The sequence below is a fragment of the Balaenoptera ricei genome, chromosome 16 (genome assembly GCF_028023285.1).
Source record: "Balaenoptera ricei isolate mBalRic1 chromosome 16, mBalRic1.hap2, whole genome shotgun sequence".
NCBI lineage: Eukaryota > Metazoa > Chordata > Mammalia > Artiodactyla > Balaenopteridae > Balaenoptera > Balaenoptera ricei.
The window spans coordinates 19773969-19794560 of record NC_082654.1 but is presented as its reverse complement, the minus strand read 5'-3'; the positions used below and the strand labels follow the sequence as shown (position 1 = coordinate 19794560).

General features: G+C 50.3%; 1 protein-coding gene across 1 annotated transcript; it reads left to right on the top strand.

Moving 5' to 3' along the window:
* The first annotated feature begins 4796 nt into the window (after positions 1–4796).
* Positions 4797–17919, top strand: DUSP5 (dual specificity phosphatase 5). Its single transcript, XM_059899477.1, has 4 exons — positions 4797–5265; positions 10256–10404; positions 13438–13657; positions 16438–17919. Exons 1-4 carry the CDS (start codon positions 4887–4889, stop codon positions 16842–16844), a joined length of 1155 nt encoding a protein of 384 aa, XP_059755460.1. The 5' UTR covers positions 4797–4886; the 3' UTR covers positions 16845–17919.
* The last annotated feature ends 2673 nt before the right edge of the window (positions 17920–20592 follow it).

Sequence of the window (20592 nt, the reverse complement as noted above, 5' to 3'; positions counted from 1 at the left end):
GCTAATGTCCCTATTTTATAGAAGAGGAAACCATGACAGGAAAACAAAAGGGTGAGTGATTCTCAACAGTCACACAGCAAGTGCTGCCTGTACCCTTGAGTGAACATTGTATTCACTCCACTCTAAGATCCTGGGGGCAAGGGAGATGGGAGGGTCATGAGGAGAAAAACATCTACACACACAAAAAGCATTCTACAAATATTAGGGAGACAACAGAAGCCGGTTATAGCAGAGGCTGGACAGGAATCCAGGTCTTTGACTCCTAGTTCAGGGCTCTTTCCTTTGACCAAGATGGTGGGAAGCAAGTCTTGGGTCCAGACCCAACAGCAGTCTTGATTGGGGATGTTAACACCAAAGAAAGTAGTGCTCTTAAAAAAACCCCCATCATTTTTACGTCTCTGCTTTTTCCACATTTTCAACAACGAGCATGCGCGCCACTTTCATAACGAGAGACAAGCAAATGAAGAGAGCTGGCAAGATGCACCCGTCTGAGGGCTGGAGCAGCTAGAGGACCCTTGGCTTGGCTTCGGGGTGGCTCTGGGCCCCTGCCCTGGCATTCTGGGGCACCCTCTGATCCATCCCCACAGGCCACCTGGCCCCACTTTATGGGCAGATGAAGGAAGCAGGGACGATCATAGGAGTTCCCAGGTCCATGAAACTCCCTGACATTGGAAGCTGAAAGCTGTGTGTGCACTTTTCCAAGGAACAGGCCCACACTTTTGAAGAAGGGGCACTATGACCCTTCAAAGGGTAAGAGCACCAGATCGCAATGATGAACCGGGACCTGAGGATTAGGATGACCGGTCAAGGAGGGTCAAGAAACATAAAAATCTTCTTGCCCAACTCTGAGTAGAACTGGCAGGGGAGAGCGAATGACAAATAGAACAAGGCCTTGCCTCATATGCTCATGTTAATTTAAATTCTGCTTTCTTCCCTGAACCCCCCTCACTCCCATTCCAAAGCAGTGGGCAGGGGGTGGGGGGTGGAGAAAGGCGTGATTATTTAAACAGTTCCATCTCAGACACACTCCTCCTCCTCCTAGGCCTGTGGCCTATGAATTCCAGCTCCTGATCCTAGGGCCTGTGCGTCCACAGCTTCCTATCCTGCCTCCTGACCCAGGGTCTAAGGCCCTGATTTATGCTGTGGCCAACTTTTCCCCTGGGTGCCTCCTAAAAAGCCTGCTGCTTTCAAGCCTCAGCAAGCACTGGATTCCATTCCACCAACATTGCCTGAGCTCCTACCATGTGCTGGGTGTTATGACTGGGTCACAGATGGTGGGATAAGTCCTGAGTATGGCCTGGGAGCCTTCAAACTAATGGCAGGACAGATAACACTCTGTTGGGGGAGGGGGAAACTGCACAATGTGAGAACACCCAGGAGGGCGACTGATTAACAGGCTGGGGGATTAAGGGGGGGCTTCTTGGAGGTGCAACGGTAGCTCTGGAGCTGGTGTGTGAAGGCAGGGAAGGATTCCTAACAAAGGAATGGGGGAGGCGCTCAAGTCCTGTAGAAAAGTGTGGAGGCAGCAAAATACTGGGCAAGTTTAGGAAATAGGCAGTTTTGTGTGACTGGAGCCTGGGGATGGGGGAAGGGGGAAGGGGAAAGGAAGGAGACAAACGAGGCTGGAGGTGGGTTACGGCCAATTGGCTAGAAAAAGGACCTTGATGTTCCACTCATGAATTTGGGTTTTATCAGACAGTGCGTAGGTGTCACTGAGGGTTTTTGAGCGGAGCAGGTGGGCTCTGTGCTCTGATCTAAGCTTAAAAAGATCACATCGCAGAAGACAAGAGAGAAAGGAGAGGGCTTGGCGATTGGGAGGCAGGATGCTACCGTAGGGCCCAGTGCAGGGGATAATGGGGCCCTTTAACTACAGCTATGGCTAGCAACAGCTACAGAATTTGCGGGGCCCAGTGCAACAGGAAAATTCAGGGTCCCTTGTCCAAAAATTATCAAGAATTTCAAGAGAGTGACAGCAGAGCATCAAACCAAGCATCATGCCCTTCTAAGGATGGCCTTGTGCAGCTACACAGGTCACACACCCAGGAAGCTGGCCCTGGCCATGGGACTAGAAAGGGCAGGTTAGGAAAGAGATCTGGAAGGCAGAGGCTTTGGAAGCTAGGGATCTGGTAATCTGTTGGGGTGGGAAGCGCCAGAGCAATCCACTGACGGATGACTTTCCTGCACTGTTTGGCAGGCCACCTTCCCACTGCCCCCTTGGGTGGCCCAGGATCAACTCCTACTTATTAATAAGTCTAAACTTCACCCCCGCCTCCTTCTGCTACACACTCAGACCTGTTCCTGTAGGGTCCCTATCTAAAGGTGTCACCATTTACTCAGTCACCCTCTACTCCTCTCTCCGCCATCCCATCCCTTCCGGCAATTTACTTCCTAAATGTCTCTCCCATCTGTGTGGCCTCTTCGATTGCTGCTATCACTGCCAAGTTCCGGCAGGCCCTTATCAGCTCAGGCCTGGATTACCCACAAAAGCTGCCTATCTGTCTCCCTGACGACGGTCTGGACCCCACCCCCACTTGCAAATAAAACATCCATCCTGCACAGTGCCACCTCAGTGAGGTCCCCAAATGCTCACCTGACCAAGTCACTGAGTAACACCCTCATCTGGGGCTGCTCCAGCCAAACAATAAGGTCCAAATGCCTTAAATGGCACACAAGTCTCTCTGTCACCTGAGCCTGCTTAATTTTCTAATAAATGCCAGAAATGCCTTAGTCTCCCACGTACCTCCAGCACATACCTTGCTGGGTTCTTGGTTTTTTTCCCTTTACCGCAAGCAGTTTTCTCTGCCTGGAATGTCCTCCACTCTCCCACTCCATGGCCTGGCTCACCTTGATTCACTCTCGTTACGCTCACCTCAGCTCTCCTCTGCTCTGGGTGGCCTTCTCCAGGGCCACATCCCTACCCCACCTCGCACACCGTGGATGCTCTTCCGCACTGACTACAGGACCTTAGGCCTGTGGCGACTTCCCTGGTGGTCAAGTGGTTAAGACTCCACGCTTCCACTGCAGGGGTTCGATCCCTGGTCCCCTGGTCGGGGAACTAAGATCCCACACGCCGCGGTGCAGCAAATAAATTAATTAATTTAAAAAAAAAAAAAAAAAAGAGGCCTGTGGGCTGGACCAAGCCTCCTCTCCGAGCTGGGGGCAGCTGGAGCAGAGTGAGTCCTGCTCACTTTGGGGTCCAGCAACCATACAGAGCCTGGCCATGTGGGTGTTCCGTACATGTGTGGTTGTAGGTTGAAATGTCTGGGGCTGGGTGGTTCCGGTGACACTAGAGGAGGAGCAGATTGCAGGGAAGGCTGGCACGGAGAATCCCAAAGAGAAAGAAACCCCCCCCCCCCCACCGGCATCACATCTTCGTTGGGATTCCACTGGCAGGGTGAGGACAGCGCCTCTGACTGAAGGCCTCTGACACCCAGAGGCAATGGCCAGCTAGCTGTTGTCTGGTTTGACTGCATTTGATTTCAGAATTGGATTTCTGCTTCCTTCTAAAAACCTTACTCCCCTCTGTCGGTAGTAAACAAGCCCCTCCCTAGTGGAGGCAGGCTGTTTTCCATCAGGCAGTCCCCTCCCTCCTCAGGCTCACAATAAAATGGTTAGTCCTGAGTTTGGGGGTAGAAGCATGCTTCCCTCGAGCATGTCCCTGCAGCTACCAGGGCACAAAGCTGACCCTCAGTAAATACTTGCTGAATGGGTGAATCGTGTCCAGTTCCCCAAGATAGGGGATGGGAAGCCTAAAGCTGCTGGGGACTGATGGGGGCAGACAGCCTGGGATTATACTTGAGCCACAGATAATCCCCCAAATCCAGAAGCCACCTGGACAGTTGGCTGGGCTGAGCTCCATCAACGGTGCATGTTGATGCTACAGCTGATTTCAGGACAGATTTTTCTGGGGCCAGGAAAACGGTTCCTCAAAAAACAATTCTAATTTTTACTGGGAGTGTGACAAAGAAAAGGACCATCAATCCTTTGAGGGCAGAATCCATTTGGGGAAATTAGTTGCTGGCTCTTCTCTCTCCACTTTTACTTTGAGGTACTTTTATTATGGAAAATTTCAAAATATAAAGAAAAGTAGAGAAAACAGGATAATGAACCCCCAGGTAACCATCACCAAACTTCAACCATTACCAACACAAGCCCAATCTTGAGTCGATAACCCAGCCTTCGAAGCAAATTCCAGCTATCATCTCATTTCCCGCGTAAAGACGGGTAAGGATCGAAATCTACGTCAGATCCATCTGGGGGCACTGGCCGAGGGCGCCCCTAGCTCTGCCTACCGCGGTGCCTGGCCCGGCCCCCAGCGGGTTCGGAACCTACGTCTATGAAACTCTAAACCCATGGCGCGACGCCAGCTCAGCCTCCCCCGCTTCCTCCTCTTCCCGCACAGCGTGGGTCACCTCGGCCTCATGGCGTTCCTGATACCCCACCGCCAGTCCCCGGTGATGCGCGAGTGACTGTCTCCGCGCAGCGCCGCAGAGAGCACAGCGAGCTGCTTTCCACTTCCTCTTTCTCAGGCTGACTAACGCTCCGCGCCCGCCCAGCGCGTCCGGCTCCCCGGGGGCGTGGCCACAGCCCGAAGGGGCGGGGAAATACCCTTATTCGGCCTTATATGGGCAGCCACGTCACAGGCTGTACACCCATTCACATAAAACGCTGAGCTGCCGGCGGAATCCCCGGCTTCTGGGGCGGCGAGTGGCCGGGCCGGGTGCCGAGCGTGCAGGGCGGGAAAGAAGAGTTGAGCGGTCACTCCGGCGCCGGGCTCGGTCGGCCGGCCGCAGCCCCGCGGGTCGCCCTCCCGGGCCTCGCCGGCGGGCACCCTGGCTGTGGGCACCTGCGGGGCGCACGGCGCGGGGCCGCTGGGCGGCGGCGGCATGAAGGTCACGTCGCTCGACGGGCGCCAGCTGCGCAAGATGCTCCGCAAGGAGGCTGCGGCGCGCTGTGTGGTGCTCGACTGCCGGCCCTACCTGGCCTTCGCCTCCTCGAGCGTGCGCGGCTCGCTCAACGTCAACCTCAACTCGGTGGTGTTGCGGCGGGCCCGCGGAGGCGCGGTGTCGGCGCGCTACGTGCTGCCGGACGAGGCGGCGCGCGCGCGGCTGCTGCAGGAGGGCGGCGGCGGCGTGGCGGCGGTAGTCGTGCTGGACCAGGGCAGCCGCCACTGGCAGAAACTGCGCGAGGAGAGCTCCGCGCGCGTCGTGCTCACCTCGCTTCTCGCCTGCCTGCCCGCCGGCCCGCGGGTCTACTTCCTCAAAGGTGAGCGCGTCGGGGACGCCGGTCCCCTGTTACCGTCCGCGCCGGGAAGGCCCCGGGCTCTGGGGTCCCCTGCTGGCGCCGGGCGCCTTCCTCGACGCTAGAACCCGAGCAGTTCTCCGCTGGCGGGAGTCTGCACCTTGGGGCTCGACGTGCGCTAGGGAGGGCACTGCCAGTGTCAGCGCTCACGGCTTCCCCACTCGCGTTCCTCGAAAGCGCTTGACGATCGGCCTTTCGGCCTCGGTGGGTGGGGTGGGGTTGCTTACGCAGCCGGGGGCGCTGCTTCTCAGTTGGGGGTCGGTCGGCTAGTGCTGGGCGCGGGCCGGCTTTCCTGGCGCCGACTTCACCGCTCTCGCTGGGGCCTGCGCTCTGGAGCCGTCCTGATGGACAGATCTGGAGGGATCAGCAGGTCGCAACACCCTCACCCCCGAAGCGTGGCGCCGCGGTGTCCCCTTTCCTCTCTCCTGCACGATTAACGTATGTTAGGCTGTGTCTTCTTCGACCCTCTTGCCTTTTTGACCCTGGCGAGTCCCTCTCCTCCCCTCCCCTTCCTTTCCATTTCATTTTATTGCTTTTTATTGTTCCTTGGCTTCCCCTTCTCCCCTCCCAGGCCTTTCTCTAGCTCCGTTTGGAGCTGACACCCTTTTCACCTCCTCTCCCCCACCCCGGGATCATCTCCTGTACTGGTCTTGGGCCAAACCCGGCGGGCCTAATGCTGTCTGCCAGGGGTGGGAGGCAGGCTGGCCAGCGAGCCAGGACACATGAGAGGTGCCACAGGGTGGTTGTGAAGGGGATTGCGTCACATTTGGTTTGAGATCTCCAGAAGCTGCTTCACCAGTCTGCCCATTCCACCTGCTGGGGGAGATGACGTTGGTGGTGGGTGGGTGATTTACTCTCAGACTCCAGAGTATTGATTTCTGGGTCACTTCCTATGACTGCTGCCACCTTGTATTTGAGTCCTTTGTAACCTCAGATGTATGGAAGGTGTAGCCTGTAGGGCAGATGTGAGGATTCAGCCTAGGCTGCGCGGGCCGACTCTGACGGGGACACCTTGAGGTGTAACACTGATGTGATTCAGAGCTCAGGTGCAGTGAGCTGAGAGAGTGAGAGCGCTGTTTTAAAACCGTGCAACTTGTGGAGTTTTACACATTCCAGGCCAGGAGATTCCAGAGGCACACGGGCAGCTCCCACCTCTATTAGCACCTCTTGCAGACTGTCCCCTGTTGATTCCTGTTAGGGAAACAACAGAGGCAGAAGATGATGATCTTCCTCTTTTACCCAGCCTCAGCCCCCAGGAGATGGAGAGTGCCCTCCAAGCTCTGCAGAGGTTTCATACACAGTCCCTGATTTCTTTTTGATATGCTTTTTGTCTCCTCTTCTTAGCAGTGAGTACAGAAAAAGCTTCTGCCTCTCCAGTAGCATGAAAGATACATTCCAGGGAACCTTTCCGGGTCCTGTCTGTGCTCCCCACCCCTCTCCAGGGGACCATGCTAGCAGTTTGGAAGTTATTGCCACAGGAAGTAGGCAGCTCTGTAGACTCACATCTCAGGAAAATTAATGTTTAAAAAAAATTTTTTTAACGTAAGTAACATACAGCACAAAGGCTGTACAATGAAAAGTGGATCTTCTGCACGCCCTAGAACCCAGTTCTACTCCCTAGAGACAACAGTCAACTATTTCTTGTTCATCTTTAGATAAATTAATTTTCCATGAGTTAAAAATAGAATGATTTTGTATATTTCCTGTTCCTGCCTCTTTCATCTAACTAGATCTTGAGAGATTTGTCCATATCAGAGCATACATGTCCTATTCACTTTTAAAACCCATCCCCTGGTGATAGCCAGTAAGTAGGTTGCTTCCAGCCTTAGTATTTGAAGCAGTGTGGGAGAGTATAACTTTGTCCAAATGCTTTTGCATGTGCACTATCTTTTAGTAAAATTATGAGAATTGCCAGGTCGAAAGTTATGTCCGTTTTAAATTTCAGTAGAAATTGCTTAATACTTACCCTTATAACAGTACTAAGTTGTTGCCAAAGAAAATTATTTCTTTACCTAACTCACGTCCAGATAAGAGTTCAGGTTTTTAATCTAGTGGCATCTCAGATCGTGGGGCAAACCTTTTTTTTTTTTTGGCCACGCAGCATGTGGAATCTAAGTTCCCCAACCAGGGATCGAACCCAAGCCCCCTGCATTGGAAGCACGGAGTCTTAACCACAGGACCGCCAGGGAAGTCCTGCAATGCCTTTTACACTTCCCTCAATGCCCACCCCTCCCAAAAAAACCCACTACAATGAGATGACCGAACGGCATTGTCAGTGCGTATTTATATATAGTGTCCGTGTGCTTTCTCTGCTCAGCTCCCTTGGTAATGCGGTGGTTTTCAAAAACAGAATCACTCTGAAGAGGATTGAAGCTGCCAAAAGAATTGCCACGGCTCTTGCAGCTCAAGTGAGGCACCAGAGAGGAATGTTCTGTCTCTCCACGCCTCTGATGGGAGTGGGTGAAAGACAGACCATCTAATCTATAGGATTCCTGACCCCAGCTGGAAGAGGCAGGACCCCGTTTATCTGTCCCTCAACTACACTGAGACTCTTTGTCTTCCTGCCTTATTTTGTCAACAGGCAGGCAGGACCCAGCCCACACCCGCACCTCCTGTCTGTCCTCCTAACAGCCAACTCTTTTTATTATTATTATTATTTTAATTTATTTTATTTTTGGCTGTGTTGGGTCTTCATGGCTGCCCGCGGGCTTTCTAGTTGCGGCGAGCGAGGGCTACTCTTCGTTGCAGTGCACGGGCTTCTCATTGTGGTGGCTTCTCTTGTTGCAGAGCACGGGCTCTAGGCGCGTGGGCTTCAGTAGTTGTGGCGCGATGACTCTAGAGCACAGGCTCAGTAGTTGTGGCGCACGGGCTTAGTTGCTCCAGGGCATGTGGGATCTTCCCAGACCAGGGCTCGAACCCGTGTGCCCTGCATTGGCAGGAGGATTCTTAACCACTGTGCCACCAGGGAAGCCCAACAGCCAACTGTTAAGTGCTCTATTTAAAGCCAAGAGATGGGGTGGCCTGAAGGCTTCTCTTTCCCAAGCTTCATTCTGAAGTTTGAGAGGGCCTGGGCCGCTCTTACTTCAGATTCCCATCCCCTATCACTCAGTTTGTCTCCTGGGACCCAAAATGTTGAGGCCCAGGCACAGGAAGTGATTTGCTAACTAGGGACACCTCTTCGGAGGAAGCTGAGGGTCAGTGTAAGTGTGGTTTCTTTCTGCCTTCTGGGAGGGAAGGGGTGGGGGCAGTGGTGGGGAGGGAGGGGAAACTAAGCCACAGACACCTTCAAACTTTCCACCTCCGCCTCCCTCAGGCATGGCCTGTCATCATGACCGGGAACGTGGTCATTGTGGAGGTCCAGAAGCGCATTTGGGGAGGCCCAATTGGCTATTTGTTGAAGTGACCGCAGGGGAGATTTGGGTGTGCTAAATGGGGTTGGGGGCAGTTCCAGCAAGCTGAGAGGAAGCAGTAATGGCTAGATGACTCATTCTAGGAATTGGCTGCAGCTTCTGGGAGAGAGCCGGAGACTGCCTTGTAATCCATTAACCATTTGCCTACTGCAGGGGTTTAAAAAGCCACCATGTCCTCCACTGTGGGGCTATTACAACACCAAAAGACAGAAGAAAAAAAGGGGGTCTTTTTGGAAAAATACATGGTCTCAGAATGCTTATTTAATTGATGATTTAGGGAATTCCCTGGCGGTCCAGTGGTTAGGACTCAGCACTTTCACTGCCAGGGCCCAGGTTCAATCCCTGGTCAGGGAACTAAGATCCCATAAGCTGGGAACTAGGATCTCACAAGCTGCGCAGCATGGCCAAAAAAAAAAATTGATGATTTGACCCCAAGTGAATTCTCTGGGCCAGAAAAAGAAGCAGGTTTTCTGGAGGCTCTTGGAAGTGTCTTTAGGTCCCTTTGGATTGGAAGCAAAGTGTTTCCCCACACAAGTCTGGCCTGTGCACCCAGCAGCATTTGGCATTCTGAGGCTTCGAGGCCAGTGCTTCACTTGGTTCTTCCCTACCTCATGTATGGGCCTGAGAACTTACCTGCTCAAGTTTCTATGACTTGGTCAGAGAGTAGTTTTTACCTTAAGTGATCTGATCCATTTGGAGAAGTTTAAATATAGTTAGGATTTTTATAGAATCATACCTGCCAGGTATGAGGGTGTGTGTGTGTGTGTGTGTGTGTGTGTAGCTGGGGAGAAAGTTCAGGAGGGGAGGGTAATAAGGAGATAAAGGGAAAGTAGGTGGTCATCAAGGAGAAAGAAAGAGTTTTTACTTAAAGGGGTAAGAATTAAGTTCAGAAGGCCTCATTGCTCTGGTTTGGAAGGTAATTAACTAGATTGATTACACTGGACCTGTGGAGAGGATTGTCAGCAGTGTTCTTAGCACCTTGGCAAAGAGAAAGGGCAGGGCTGTTTTATTGCCCTGAGTTTAAACCTCGTGTTAGCCCCCATTCCCTTATGAATAGAGGAGGTTTCATCTATAATCCAGTTTAGAGCTAAGGGACTAGGGATGAAACAGACCAGTTTAGGAGTCTCGTTCACAAATTAATGAAATTCTGCATAATCACACCTGCATTTTAGATAAATGAGAGAAAATAGCTTTTGTTTTCTGGAGGGATTTGGTTAATATTTGCCAGATGTCAGATATTTTACCTTTCACAGTTTAAGCTTCTTCTGATAGGCATAGAAAGTTAATCATTGCCTCTCTGAACTATAGCTTTTTAGGAGAGAGAGAGAGTGTGTGTGCGTATGTGTGTGTGTGTCTGTGGAGCCTGTTTCTATTCTAAAACTATTACTTGTTTTGGCTCAATTTTTTAGTATGACCAAAATGTATGGTAGCTGAATATTTTTTTACTATTCCACACTGAGGGTATTGATCAATTCTGGGCATTTTCTGACAGCCTGAAAAAAATCGATGCTTATATCTTTCTTGCTTTTTTTTTTGTCTTTTAGGGGGATATGAGACTTTCCACTCGGAATATCCTGAGTGTTGCGTGGACGTAAAACCCATTTCACCAGAGAAGGTTGAAACCGAGACAGCCCTCATCAGTCAGTGTGGGAAATCAGTGCTCAACATCAGCTACAGGCCGGCTTACGACCAGGTACACTGTGTGGAAGTACCATCCCGGCTCCTGGCTCTGTTCCTTGCACAGCACCCTGGCTCTTCCACTCCCTGCTCAGCAACCTTGGTTGGTTCGTTTGCGGATCAGGGAGTTGGCAGAGGCCTCTAGCTTTAGAGAGCCTCTGTTGCTTGCCAACTTGAGTTTCCATCTAAGAGTAAATGAGCTTCCTTCCAGCAAATAAGCTGACAAGAGCAAATGCGCTTCAGGATGCTTGGTGGCTTCTGGCAAAAAGTGGAAGCGAAAGATACATTATTATTAGCTGGCCTGGGAGGTGCAGAGAAGCTTTGAAATATCGATTTAGGTTTCCCTGAAGACGTTTCAGAGCTGACTTTCAGGCTTCCTGTGTTGATCTTCTTCATAACTGTTCATGCTCTGCAGTTTCTGCAAACCAACCCAGTACCTGTAAAGGCGTGTCTTGGTATTTTTAACTGAAGGAGGAAGATTGGGGAAGGGTTGTAGAGAAATTACTATTTGGATGGCTAAGCAGCCTCGCCTAGGGGTTTCTGATGCTTATAATTCCATAAATTCTGAAACCAGAGATCAAGACACACTAGAGGATTTCATGTGTCTACAAACATGTGGGGTTTTTCCCTTCAAAGAACTGTACTTTCTGGCAACTCATTAAAGGAAGAAAAAGTGGACGGCTCAGGCAGGGGTTACCTATACCTTGCAGGAGGATGTGGAAAAAGCCAGCAAGGACCCAAATCTGCAGAAAACAGAGATCAAAACCTACCTTCCCATTTTACAGAGGAAAAAACTGTCACAGCTGGTGGGATGATTGATTTTGCCAAGAATCCTGCAGCTGGGTTCATGGCTGCACTAGGCCCAGAACTCCCTTCTCTTACCTCCTTGTTCTGGTTCTTTTCAGGACCCTGTTCTGTTTTCCACATGCCTTCTTTTGGAAGAGGGCCAGTCTAGGCATCTGACTTGGTAGGAGGAGCTTTTCAGGTTCTTTGCACAAAATAAGAACATACCCAAATCATAAGAAGGAAGATTTCTAGATACTGCCTAAGATGCCAGCTGCCTGCCAAGAGCAGAGCTCTGCCCCTGGGGATAAACTTCCAAATACAGCCAGGTGGCTTTTCCTTGAATGGAAACCTATTAGCTTGGCGAGGTGCCAGGGTTATTATTTTGTTTGTTTTCTTTTATTAAAATTACAGTGTATGATGAACCCTGGGCTTTCAAGCCATGGGCATCCGACTTAGCTGGATTTCTATTTTTATTTGTTTGTTTGGGTGGTGTTTTCCCCCTCCTTTCTCAGAAAGTGAAAGAGAAACGAGACTTTGCAGGATGTTGTGAAAGCACAGCAGACCTTTGGCCAAGCAAGGACCAGGGAGGCCCTGGTGTGTTTCCACGGTTCATCTGGGGAACCCCCTAGTGCTACTCTTAGTAGCGCTTCTGCCTTGAGAGAAGCCAGGTGAGGTCATGTTAACCTTTGGGGTTTCTGAAGGCCTTTGGTTTCTTTCTCTTGAGTCTAAAAAGAAGATTCAAAAAAGGAAAGAAACATGGTTTCAGGGGTGTTGGGCTAAGCTCCAGGAGAAATTGAGTAGGATCCCAGGCCTTGTGTGTCAGCATTTTCCAGGCTCTAAAGAGAGGGAGAGATCTATGTAGGTACACCTAAAGTGTTAAGCTCAGGGGCCAGCTAATAAAAATACTGGTTACTATTACTACCTTTTGTAAAATCTCTGTAACTTTCTTTCAAGTGGCCAAACTGGCCTTTGCCTTAAGCACATGACTTCTCAGGAAAGAGAAGGCAAACACCCATGCGGGGTAATTTGAGAATTGCCTTCTCCTGGCCCTCATCCCGTGCCCCTTTCCCTATTGTGGGTCTGGCAGAGAGTTTCCATTCTACTCTTATTCCAGGACAGGAAATGGAAACACAGGAAGCGGATGGATGATATGGGAAAGGCTGGCAAAGACACAGCTACTGTCACCCCAGCTCAGTGTTTTCCCTCTAAATCTCCAGGGGCTCCCATTGTTCCAAGTATGGAACAATGGCTTTTCTTGCCACCCTGGAAATGCTGAGACTGCCAGAGTCCGACTAGCTAGCTGTTCTTTTTAGCTTTGCTCCAGGGTAGATGGTCTCTGGTTCTTTGGGCATCCTTCTTAACTAGAAACCTCAGGTATAGGTGGTCTCCAAAAGGGTGAAGATGTCTGCGTCTCTCACCAAAACTCAGCCCCACAAGAAGAAGATCAGGCCTGGGACTTCCCTGGCAGTCCAGTGGTTAAGACTCCATGCTTCCATTGCAGGGGGCATGGGTTCGATCCCTGGTTGGGGAAGTAAGATCCTGCAGCCTTCATGCCACGCAGCGCAGCACAGCCAAAAAAAAAAAAAAAAAAAAAGATCAGGCCCTGCTCATGGCCTAACAGCTTTTCATTATCTGAGGATTTTGGATAGATAGTGGTCATTTTCACTTCTGAGAAGTATACTTTTTTGGGGGGCGGGGGGAAGTATATTTTAACATCTCTGAGCTCCAAATGCATCTTAGGATCAACAGTGTCCTAGGTTTGATGAAACACATTACATACAACGTCAGGATTGTAAAGGAGGGGGCTTACCTTGTTGAACCGTTTTCCATTTTATCTAGAAGGAAGCCGAGGCTGCCCCCAAGGTTAAAGGGCTCACCCTGGCACTCTCAGGGCAGCTAGAACTACAACACGGGCCTCTCAAGCCTTCCATCACACCACCCTCTTCTCATCCTTGTCAGCATAGGAAGGCTGCCGGCATTTCCTACCACCTCAATATATATAAGAAAATGAAAATCTTAGCTGTGTGAGATTTGCTGTCACTGAGTCACAAGGCAGTAATGTAGGGTAGAGAGTTTACCAGGACGGAGGCTCCACCCACACACTCTTGGGTGAACTATGCTGACTCTGAACTCTCTACCTGGAAACCAGAAAGGGAACCTCCCACCTGAAAACAAATAGGTCAGGGTTGTTTTTTGTTTCTTCTCCCCAAAGAGCAAGCTAATCCAACGTTTCCTGGTTGTCCTCCTTTGCCCCTGCTTCCAGGGCGGCCCAGTCGAAATCCTTCCGTTCCTCTACCTTGGAAGTGCCTACCATGCATCCAAGTGCGAGTTCCTCGCCAACCTGCACATCACGGCTCTGCTGAATGTCTCACGACGGACCTCTGAGGCCTGCACGACCCACCTACACTACAAATGGATCCCCGTGGAAGACAGCCATGCGGCTAACATCAGCTCCCACTTTCAAGAAGCAATAGATTTCATTGGTAGGTGCAGCCATTCCCCCTCAGTTGTTTTGGGGGCCCCCGAGGGGAACTGTATTCTTGGATTTTGATGTACTGATGGGGGTTCCCTTCACTGAGAAGAAAAGCATCTTGTTGTAGAGCCAACTTGGCTGGTTGGATGCACCGACCAAAACGACAGAGGGGAGGATTTGAGTTGCTATTAATAGGAGCTTTAATTTGCAAGATAAATGAATTACTACAATTTTATGGCAATACTCTGTCGCTCTTGTTAGTGTTTCTGGCTGGGTGGGAAGCAGGGTGCATCCGTGTGTGATGCTCCGTGCCAGGGAAGCAGGGGAGGGAAAGAACCACCCAAACTGTGCTTCTACGTAGGTTGGGATATTTTTAAAAGCAAACAGAAGGACTGAGAGAGCACTCCTTACGCACTGAGCCCCCAGGGCCCCGGCAGCTTCCCGTGGTTTTTGGCAAACTGCTTTGGGGGCAATTGTTTTGCATTTTCAGCTGATTTTGAACTAAAGAGAGCGCTCGTCTCAAGCTCTGTGTTTTATGCACAGAGAAGTTGGCATCTTTTTGCATCCTTTGTACGTTCCATGAGGCAGTTATCATTTACTCCACTGTGTAGGCCTGGAAACCTCTGGTCCCTCTGCCTAGAAAGGGCTTTGGGCCTTGGGATTCCAACTCCTCGAGCAGGCTGGATTGTTCTTTCATTTGACATCTCTGTTTCCCCCAACCATCTCCCCTGGGGGCTGGACTGACTTTTTTGTGTCTCAGATTTGCAAGCACCCACCACTCCCCATCCTTGTGGGCTTGCCTCCCTTTCCAGAGTCCTTCTTTCCCTTTAACATGCGTAGCTGTTGAAGCTGAGCGGTGATCTTCCTGCCTCGTGCTCTGAGGGATGTTGGAGGGAGAAAGGCCGGTGCTGGGTGCAGCAATGATTACTTAGCGCAGGGAGCCGTTAAAGGCCCCCCTTCCACCACAGGGTGGGCCGTCCGCTCAGCACACACAATCTCTACTCCACAGAAGCCTGCTGAGAAACTCACCAGAGGCAAGAGGCCGAGGCTGCCTCCCTGTTCCCGGAGGCTCTGGGCTGCGATGGTTCCTTTGGAGTCTCTGAGAGACGGTCAAGATGATGGGTTCAGGGTGGGAAACCCTTGACTTGTTCTCTCTGTCCCTGGGAATGCCTTGCCCTTGTCAGCCTGTTATTTAATTACCTAGATAGCTTCTCAGTGAGGTCATGAAACCCGCCCCCATCACTTCTCAGAAGCCTCCCTCCCCATCCTGTGTGTGCATTGTGTCTGTGTACACAAGCGCACAAACCCACAGCATTCTGAAGGCACACGAGATGCTTTTCCCCAGACTCCTTGCCCTGCTGGAGGAAGGAGGGACTGAGGCCGAACCATGCATTGACCCCTTCCGAGGGCCACATAGAAGGCAAGCCCCCAGGGGTGAAGTGGGATCCAGAAGCAACACACTGTAGGCCTTTTGCTTTCTGGGATTTGGCTCTGGGCCAATTAAAAGCTAGACTACAAGCTTTTTGCTGGTGGAGGAGCAAAAGATGGTTGGAGTCACGACCCTATAATCCTAGGAACTTGGAGTCCCTGTTGAACTAATTTACAGGAACTCTTTTTTTTTTCTTTTGAATCAGAGACTGTATTGGGGCACTTCTAATGAGGAACCCTGGGGTGTCCTTTGGGATTTTCATTCTGTTGGGGAAACTCCAGGTTCCTCCCTGACTCCTCAGAAACTGGATCTTTCAGATCTTAGAGATGCACTTGCAAATTTCTTGGACTTGAGGAGGGAGGTGGGTAAGGGGGCTGACTTTTTATTTGCCCTTCAAAATCTTAAATGTTTTTGCATATGGTGGCCTTACATAGTGCCATGGACATCTAACTTCCTGTGATGTAATTGTTTCCTCACTAGCAAGAGAGGGAATTGGAAAGACTCTTTTTTGTGGTTTTTATTTGATGTGTATATATGTTTAACCTTTTACCCCTGCTCATTTTTAACAGTTGGAGCTCTTTTGGGGGGAGGAGTAGAACAGAAAAGGAGGGCACCCCACTTTTGTCATATTGAGCTAACGAATGCTAACTGAAGGTGGTAGCTTTATAGCAGTGACTCCCATTGTTGTGCAAGATGGAGTTTGCCAAAGCCATTTATATCCTCCGTCTAGTAAGCGTTACTTAGCCAAGGCTATAATTAGTGGCTGTGCACTATTTATTGTATGTTTGGTTGGTTGGGAACCCTCGGTGCTGAGCCAAGCATCCCACCCTGGCACAGCCAAACAGGAATCCCAGGGAGGCTGGAAGGCCTCAACCAGGATGAGGGCTAGGTCATCACCATTAGAATCAGACCCCAAGAGACAGGAATTGCTTCTCCAAGTCAGTCTTTGAGCCTGGGACCCTCTCAGGGAAATGTGAATGTGCAATAAAAACTTGCATGCAGCTTCAAAGATTTTCCCAAAGTCTTCTTGAAACGCATCCGTGGAACCCGAGTTAAGATGGCATCCCCAGGAAGGAGTTACTCCAGGTCTAGCACCTCCAGTGGCAGAACCTGTGAAAGTATCCTGGAGAACTAAGGATTGTGAAGGTCCTACACAGAGATAGACGTCATGGTGGGACCCCAAAGTCTATCCTCAGCAGTGGAGGTTAAAGACTGGCAAAAGCTTGGTGTGGGACCACAGACGTTGAGCAGGGATGATGATTTGATAACTAGGTCACTTTTTTTTTTTAATTCTTTAATTAAATCCAATTGCCTTTGAGTTCCAATCCCAACTCATTTCCACTGTCTTTTCTTTCTTCCAGACTGTGTCAGGGAAAAGGGAGGCAAGGTCCTGGTTCACTGTGAGGCTGGGATCTCCCGCTCGCCCACCATCTGCATGGCTTACCTTATGAAGACCAAGCAGTTCCACCTAAAGGACGCCTTTGATTACATCAAGCAGAGGAGGAGTGTGGTCTCGCCCAACTTCAGCTTCATGGGCCAGCTCCTACAGTATGAGTCCGAGATCCTGCCTTCCGCGCCTAGCCCCCAGGCTCCCTCCTCCCAAGGGGAGGCAGCCGGCCCTTCGTTCATAGCCCATTTGCAGACACTGAGCCCTGAAGTGCAGGGTTCCTACTGCACGTTCCCTACCTCGGTGCTGGCACCATTGCCCACCCACTCAACAGTCTCAGAGCTCAGCCAGAGCCCCATGGCCACAGCCACATCCTGCTAAGACCAGGGTGGGAGAACCAGCCCAGCTCCAAGAACAACTGTGATTTTGTATTTTAACTCGTGGACATTTCATACCTGTGCAATACTGAAGACCTCACTCTGTCCCTCTGTCCTGGTGGGACAGTGAAGGGTCACCAGGTTTGCAAACAAACTTCAGACTGACCTCGGGGATAGGTTCTTGGGACTGAAGGAAGGCCAAGCCATTATGAGAGCACAGTGTGTGCTGACTACTGTATTTCCAGACCCCCTGCCCTCAGGACTGCCCAGTCTTTGCACCTCAAAGTTTGCCCTTTCATTTCAAGCATAAGGCAATAAATACCTGCAGCAACGTGAGAGAAAGCAGTTGCTGGACCAGGAGAAAAGGCAGTAACGAAGCCAATTCATTTTGAAGGAAGCACAATTTCCACCTTATTTTTTTAACTTTGGCAGTCTCCGTATCGGTCTCTGTTGCTTCAGGGCATAAGCTGATCACCACCCAGTCAGGAAAGTAACCCTACAGGGTTTTAGGGACATGATGTATATGCCGATTTGAACCCTCAGATGATTTTGAGACTCTGTCTTGGGTCAGGTGGAATCATTTGGGTGAAGTAGTGAGACAGGAACACTTCTGGTTTCCTCTTCACTGTGGGTTTTTCCCTGACTTTGGACTTTGGCGTGATTCTTACTCATACTTGAACCTTTCTCGTTGCACCTCTCCTCAAAGCAACTCTGGCGTCATTTGAAAAGAGTTCTTTAGACCACAGACCAACAATCATCCCTTTGAGGTGGTGGCACTGGGTGCCAGGAGAGAAAGGGTACCCACTGTCTGGGTCAGTGGCATCGAAACGGTTGTCACCCCAGCTTGCTGTCCTTATATGTGCTTGTCTCGTCTCTGGTGACACTTGTTTTCTTCCCTGCCCCTCGGGGTTGTCTTCAAGCTGTTGACTTCTGGGATTTGCAGATTTCTCAATGTGGTACTACTTCCTTTTTGTCTGTAGGTTATTTCTCCAGGGGAAAAGGCAATAATTTCCTAAAATCCATATGAATGTGAAGAAAAGCAGTATGTTACTGGTTGTTGATGTTGTTGTTTTTTATAGTGCAAAATAAAAATAGTAAGAAGAACAAAAACGCTTCTTCATGTTGGTGAGTTGGGGTAAGGCAGGGATACACTGAGGCGGGGCCCAGCCTGCCTCACTGGGTTTTATTTCCAAACGAACGCTAAGGTGATGGTGTTGGGTGTGCAGTTGGAGGCATGAGGCTGTACGTCTGCTCGCGAGCTGGTGATCATAGCAATACAGAATAATGCTTTCCAGTTGGGAGGCTTCCCTTGGCTCACTTGCAAGAGAACTCCTTAGGCTCAGGCCACATGGAGAGGTGGTCAGAGCATCCACCCACCCTGGGCTCTTTGTGAGCCCCGGGCAGAGTTCAACTTGAACCTCCACTTCCTCATCCATGAAATGAGTGAACTAAGCTAGATGATCCCAAAAGCCCCTTAGAGCTCAAGACCCTTGATTCCAGCAAACCTGAGTGGCAAGCTTGTGGTCAGGCCCCTCCCTCCAGTGCCTGGCATGTGGCAGACTCTCAGAAAAGTTTGGAAAAATGACCAAGGGACAGATAAGTGAACTAGGTAAAGGTTAACCTTAAATGCCTGTTCTCCCTCTTTTACCCTTGGAATTAATTCTTCCAGATAATTCCCTCAGGAGTTCCTAAGTAAATCCCTCAATGAGTTGATTTAAATCCAAGGCTGAATCAACTTGCCTTCTGAGTAATTTCCTCTGTGTGGTGGAGGAAGGAAGGGGCAATATTTGCGTATTCCCATGGCTTATGTCTCTGTTCCAGCCTAACTCTTGGGGCCTGTTTCCTAATCAAGGGTAACGGGAAATTGGCTGGGAATGATACCATATGTGCCTGACACAGGGATTCCAATCCATACCCCGTGATTACGGGGGGGTCCAGAGAGGCCTTCAGCACCCCCCCGCAGCAAACACCATGTCAACAAATAGCAAGATGGCGGCCAAGCCCAGGGTAGCCCAGCTCTTTCTAAACATCTCACCTCAAAGACTTTGCTTGAGACTTTGCTCCCCACGCACCTTTCCTTCCCCACTGGTTCCTTGGAGAGTCCTCAGATAAGAATGTCACCCAGACTGGGGAAGCTGCATTTCCTTCAGCCTGCACCCCTCATCTGCATAATCCAAGCAAGGTTTCCAGGGGAAGAAAGTGGAGTGAAGGGCACTGTATAGGAAGAAGAAATCCTGGGTTCTAGCCCTCACCCTGCCCCAACTAGTGCTTTAGAGCTAATCTCTAATCTTGCTGGACCAAACTTCAGGGCTTGGTCTACCTGAGGTCCCTCCCTGGTTTCATATCTCTGAGCCTCCGCTCTGCCTTGGAATGTGTCCCATTTTGTGTGGGCCTGTCCAGGCGCTGAGTGGCTGGAGGGGCCGCAAGCCGGGAGAGCCAGGGAGGGGGAAGCTGGATGCAGGCTGGGGTGATGTGCTAAGCCGCATCCCACTTGCTGACATTTGCTTTATTGCATTAAAGTCTTTCTCTGAAGGGTGAGTAAGTCCTCTAAATCAGGCATATGAGGATTGCTCATAAGCCAGTGAGTCACTGGAGGGTAAGCCAAGTGAAGCCCCACAGCTGGGGATGGCTCTGTAACTCTCACTCCCTTAATAGTCTTCTCATTAATTACACCTCCATTTTTGCCAAGACCAACTTTACATTGGCTTCCAGTGCCAGGTGGAGAATTAAAGCTGGTGTTATCCAGTTCCTTCACCTCCAGGTTTTGAAGGAACACCTCCCTTGGTCTCCAGCAATGCTTCAGGCAGAGATGTGTCTGGGAGAATAGAAATGTTAATTCTCTATTCTGTTCCCCAGCAGAGTCTGTGGGTGAGCTCCTCAGGTCTACCTTAGCTCCTGAGCTAGGCCTGACCTAGGGGCAGGAAATGTAAAAGCAGCTCACACCAGTGTGCTCGCACGAGCCCTGTGTACCCATGGTTCTCCTTTGTGTGAGGACCCAGGGAAAAAGCACCCCAGATCTCAATACCCTGAAAGGCTGCATCTCACTGAGGTGCTGGTGGTTTCTCTTCTGAACACCATAAAGTTGGTGACCACCCCTGTTTCCCTCTTTGCTCAGGCAAGGAGACAGCTCAGAACCAAATTTTTAGCCTACCTCTGGCAATTTTCTAGGACCTTATGGCATATATTTTGGGTATCAACTCTACCTGGTTTCCATTAAAATTTCCCAACTTTATTTTTCTTTACTTCCATTTCCACAGTGACTTTTAAAAAAGAACAACACTTGGGTAATAAATATTAAACATACCACAATGCATTTATGGAATGAGGTGATATGAACGTAGAGAGAAGCCAGTACATCCTCGGTGTTGCTACTCTCCATCTCACTCTGAAGGATTTATCCATGGGACTGTATAAATCTTCACCTTCTCAGTAAATCTGCCAAGTTTTGTATTCTTTCTGGAATAAACCCTGTCCAGAACCCGAACCCCATGACTAAGGCCTGGCTCTATGTCTTAGAATCTCTGGCACTGAGACCCTATATTCTGCTGCTGGTGACTTTCTATGGGGGGAGCCCTGGACCAGATGGACAGATTGCTCAAAGCCACAGCACAGATGCTCCCAACCTTCACACGCTGCATGTGATGGATGTGACTCTGTGCCTAGATAACAGTATTGGTTGAGTGAAGGAGTGAATGGATCATCCGTCCATCCGTTTAACACTGAGCACCTGCTAGAACCTGGGATTCAGTGGG

Coding starts and splice junctions, on each gene's coding strand:
- DUSP5 (XM_059899477.1), top strand. CDS start 4,887: ATGAAGGTCACGTCGCTCGACGGGCGCCAGCTGCGCAAGATGCTCCGC. Junction 10,405..13,437: donor ACAGGCCGGCTTACGACCAG/GTACACTGTGTG, acceptor CCCTGCTTCCAG/GGCGGCCCAGTCGAAATCCT. Junction 13,658..16,437: donor AGAAGCAATAGATTTCATTG/GTAGGTGCAGCC, acceptor TCTTTCTTCCAG/ACTGTGTCAGGGAAAAGGGA.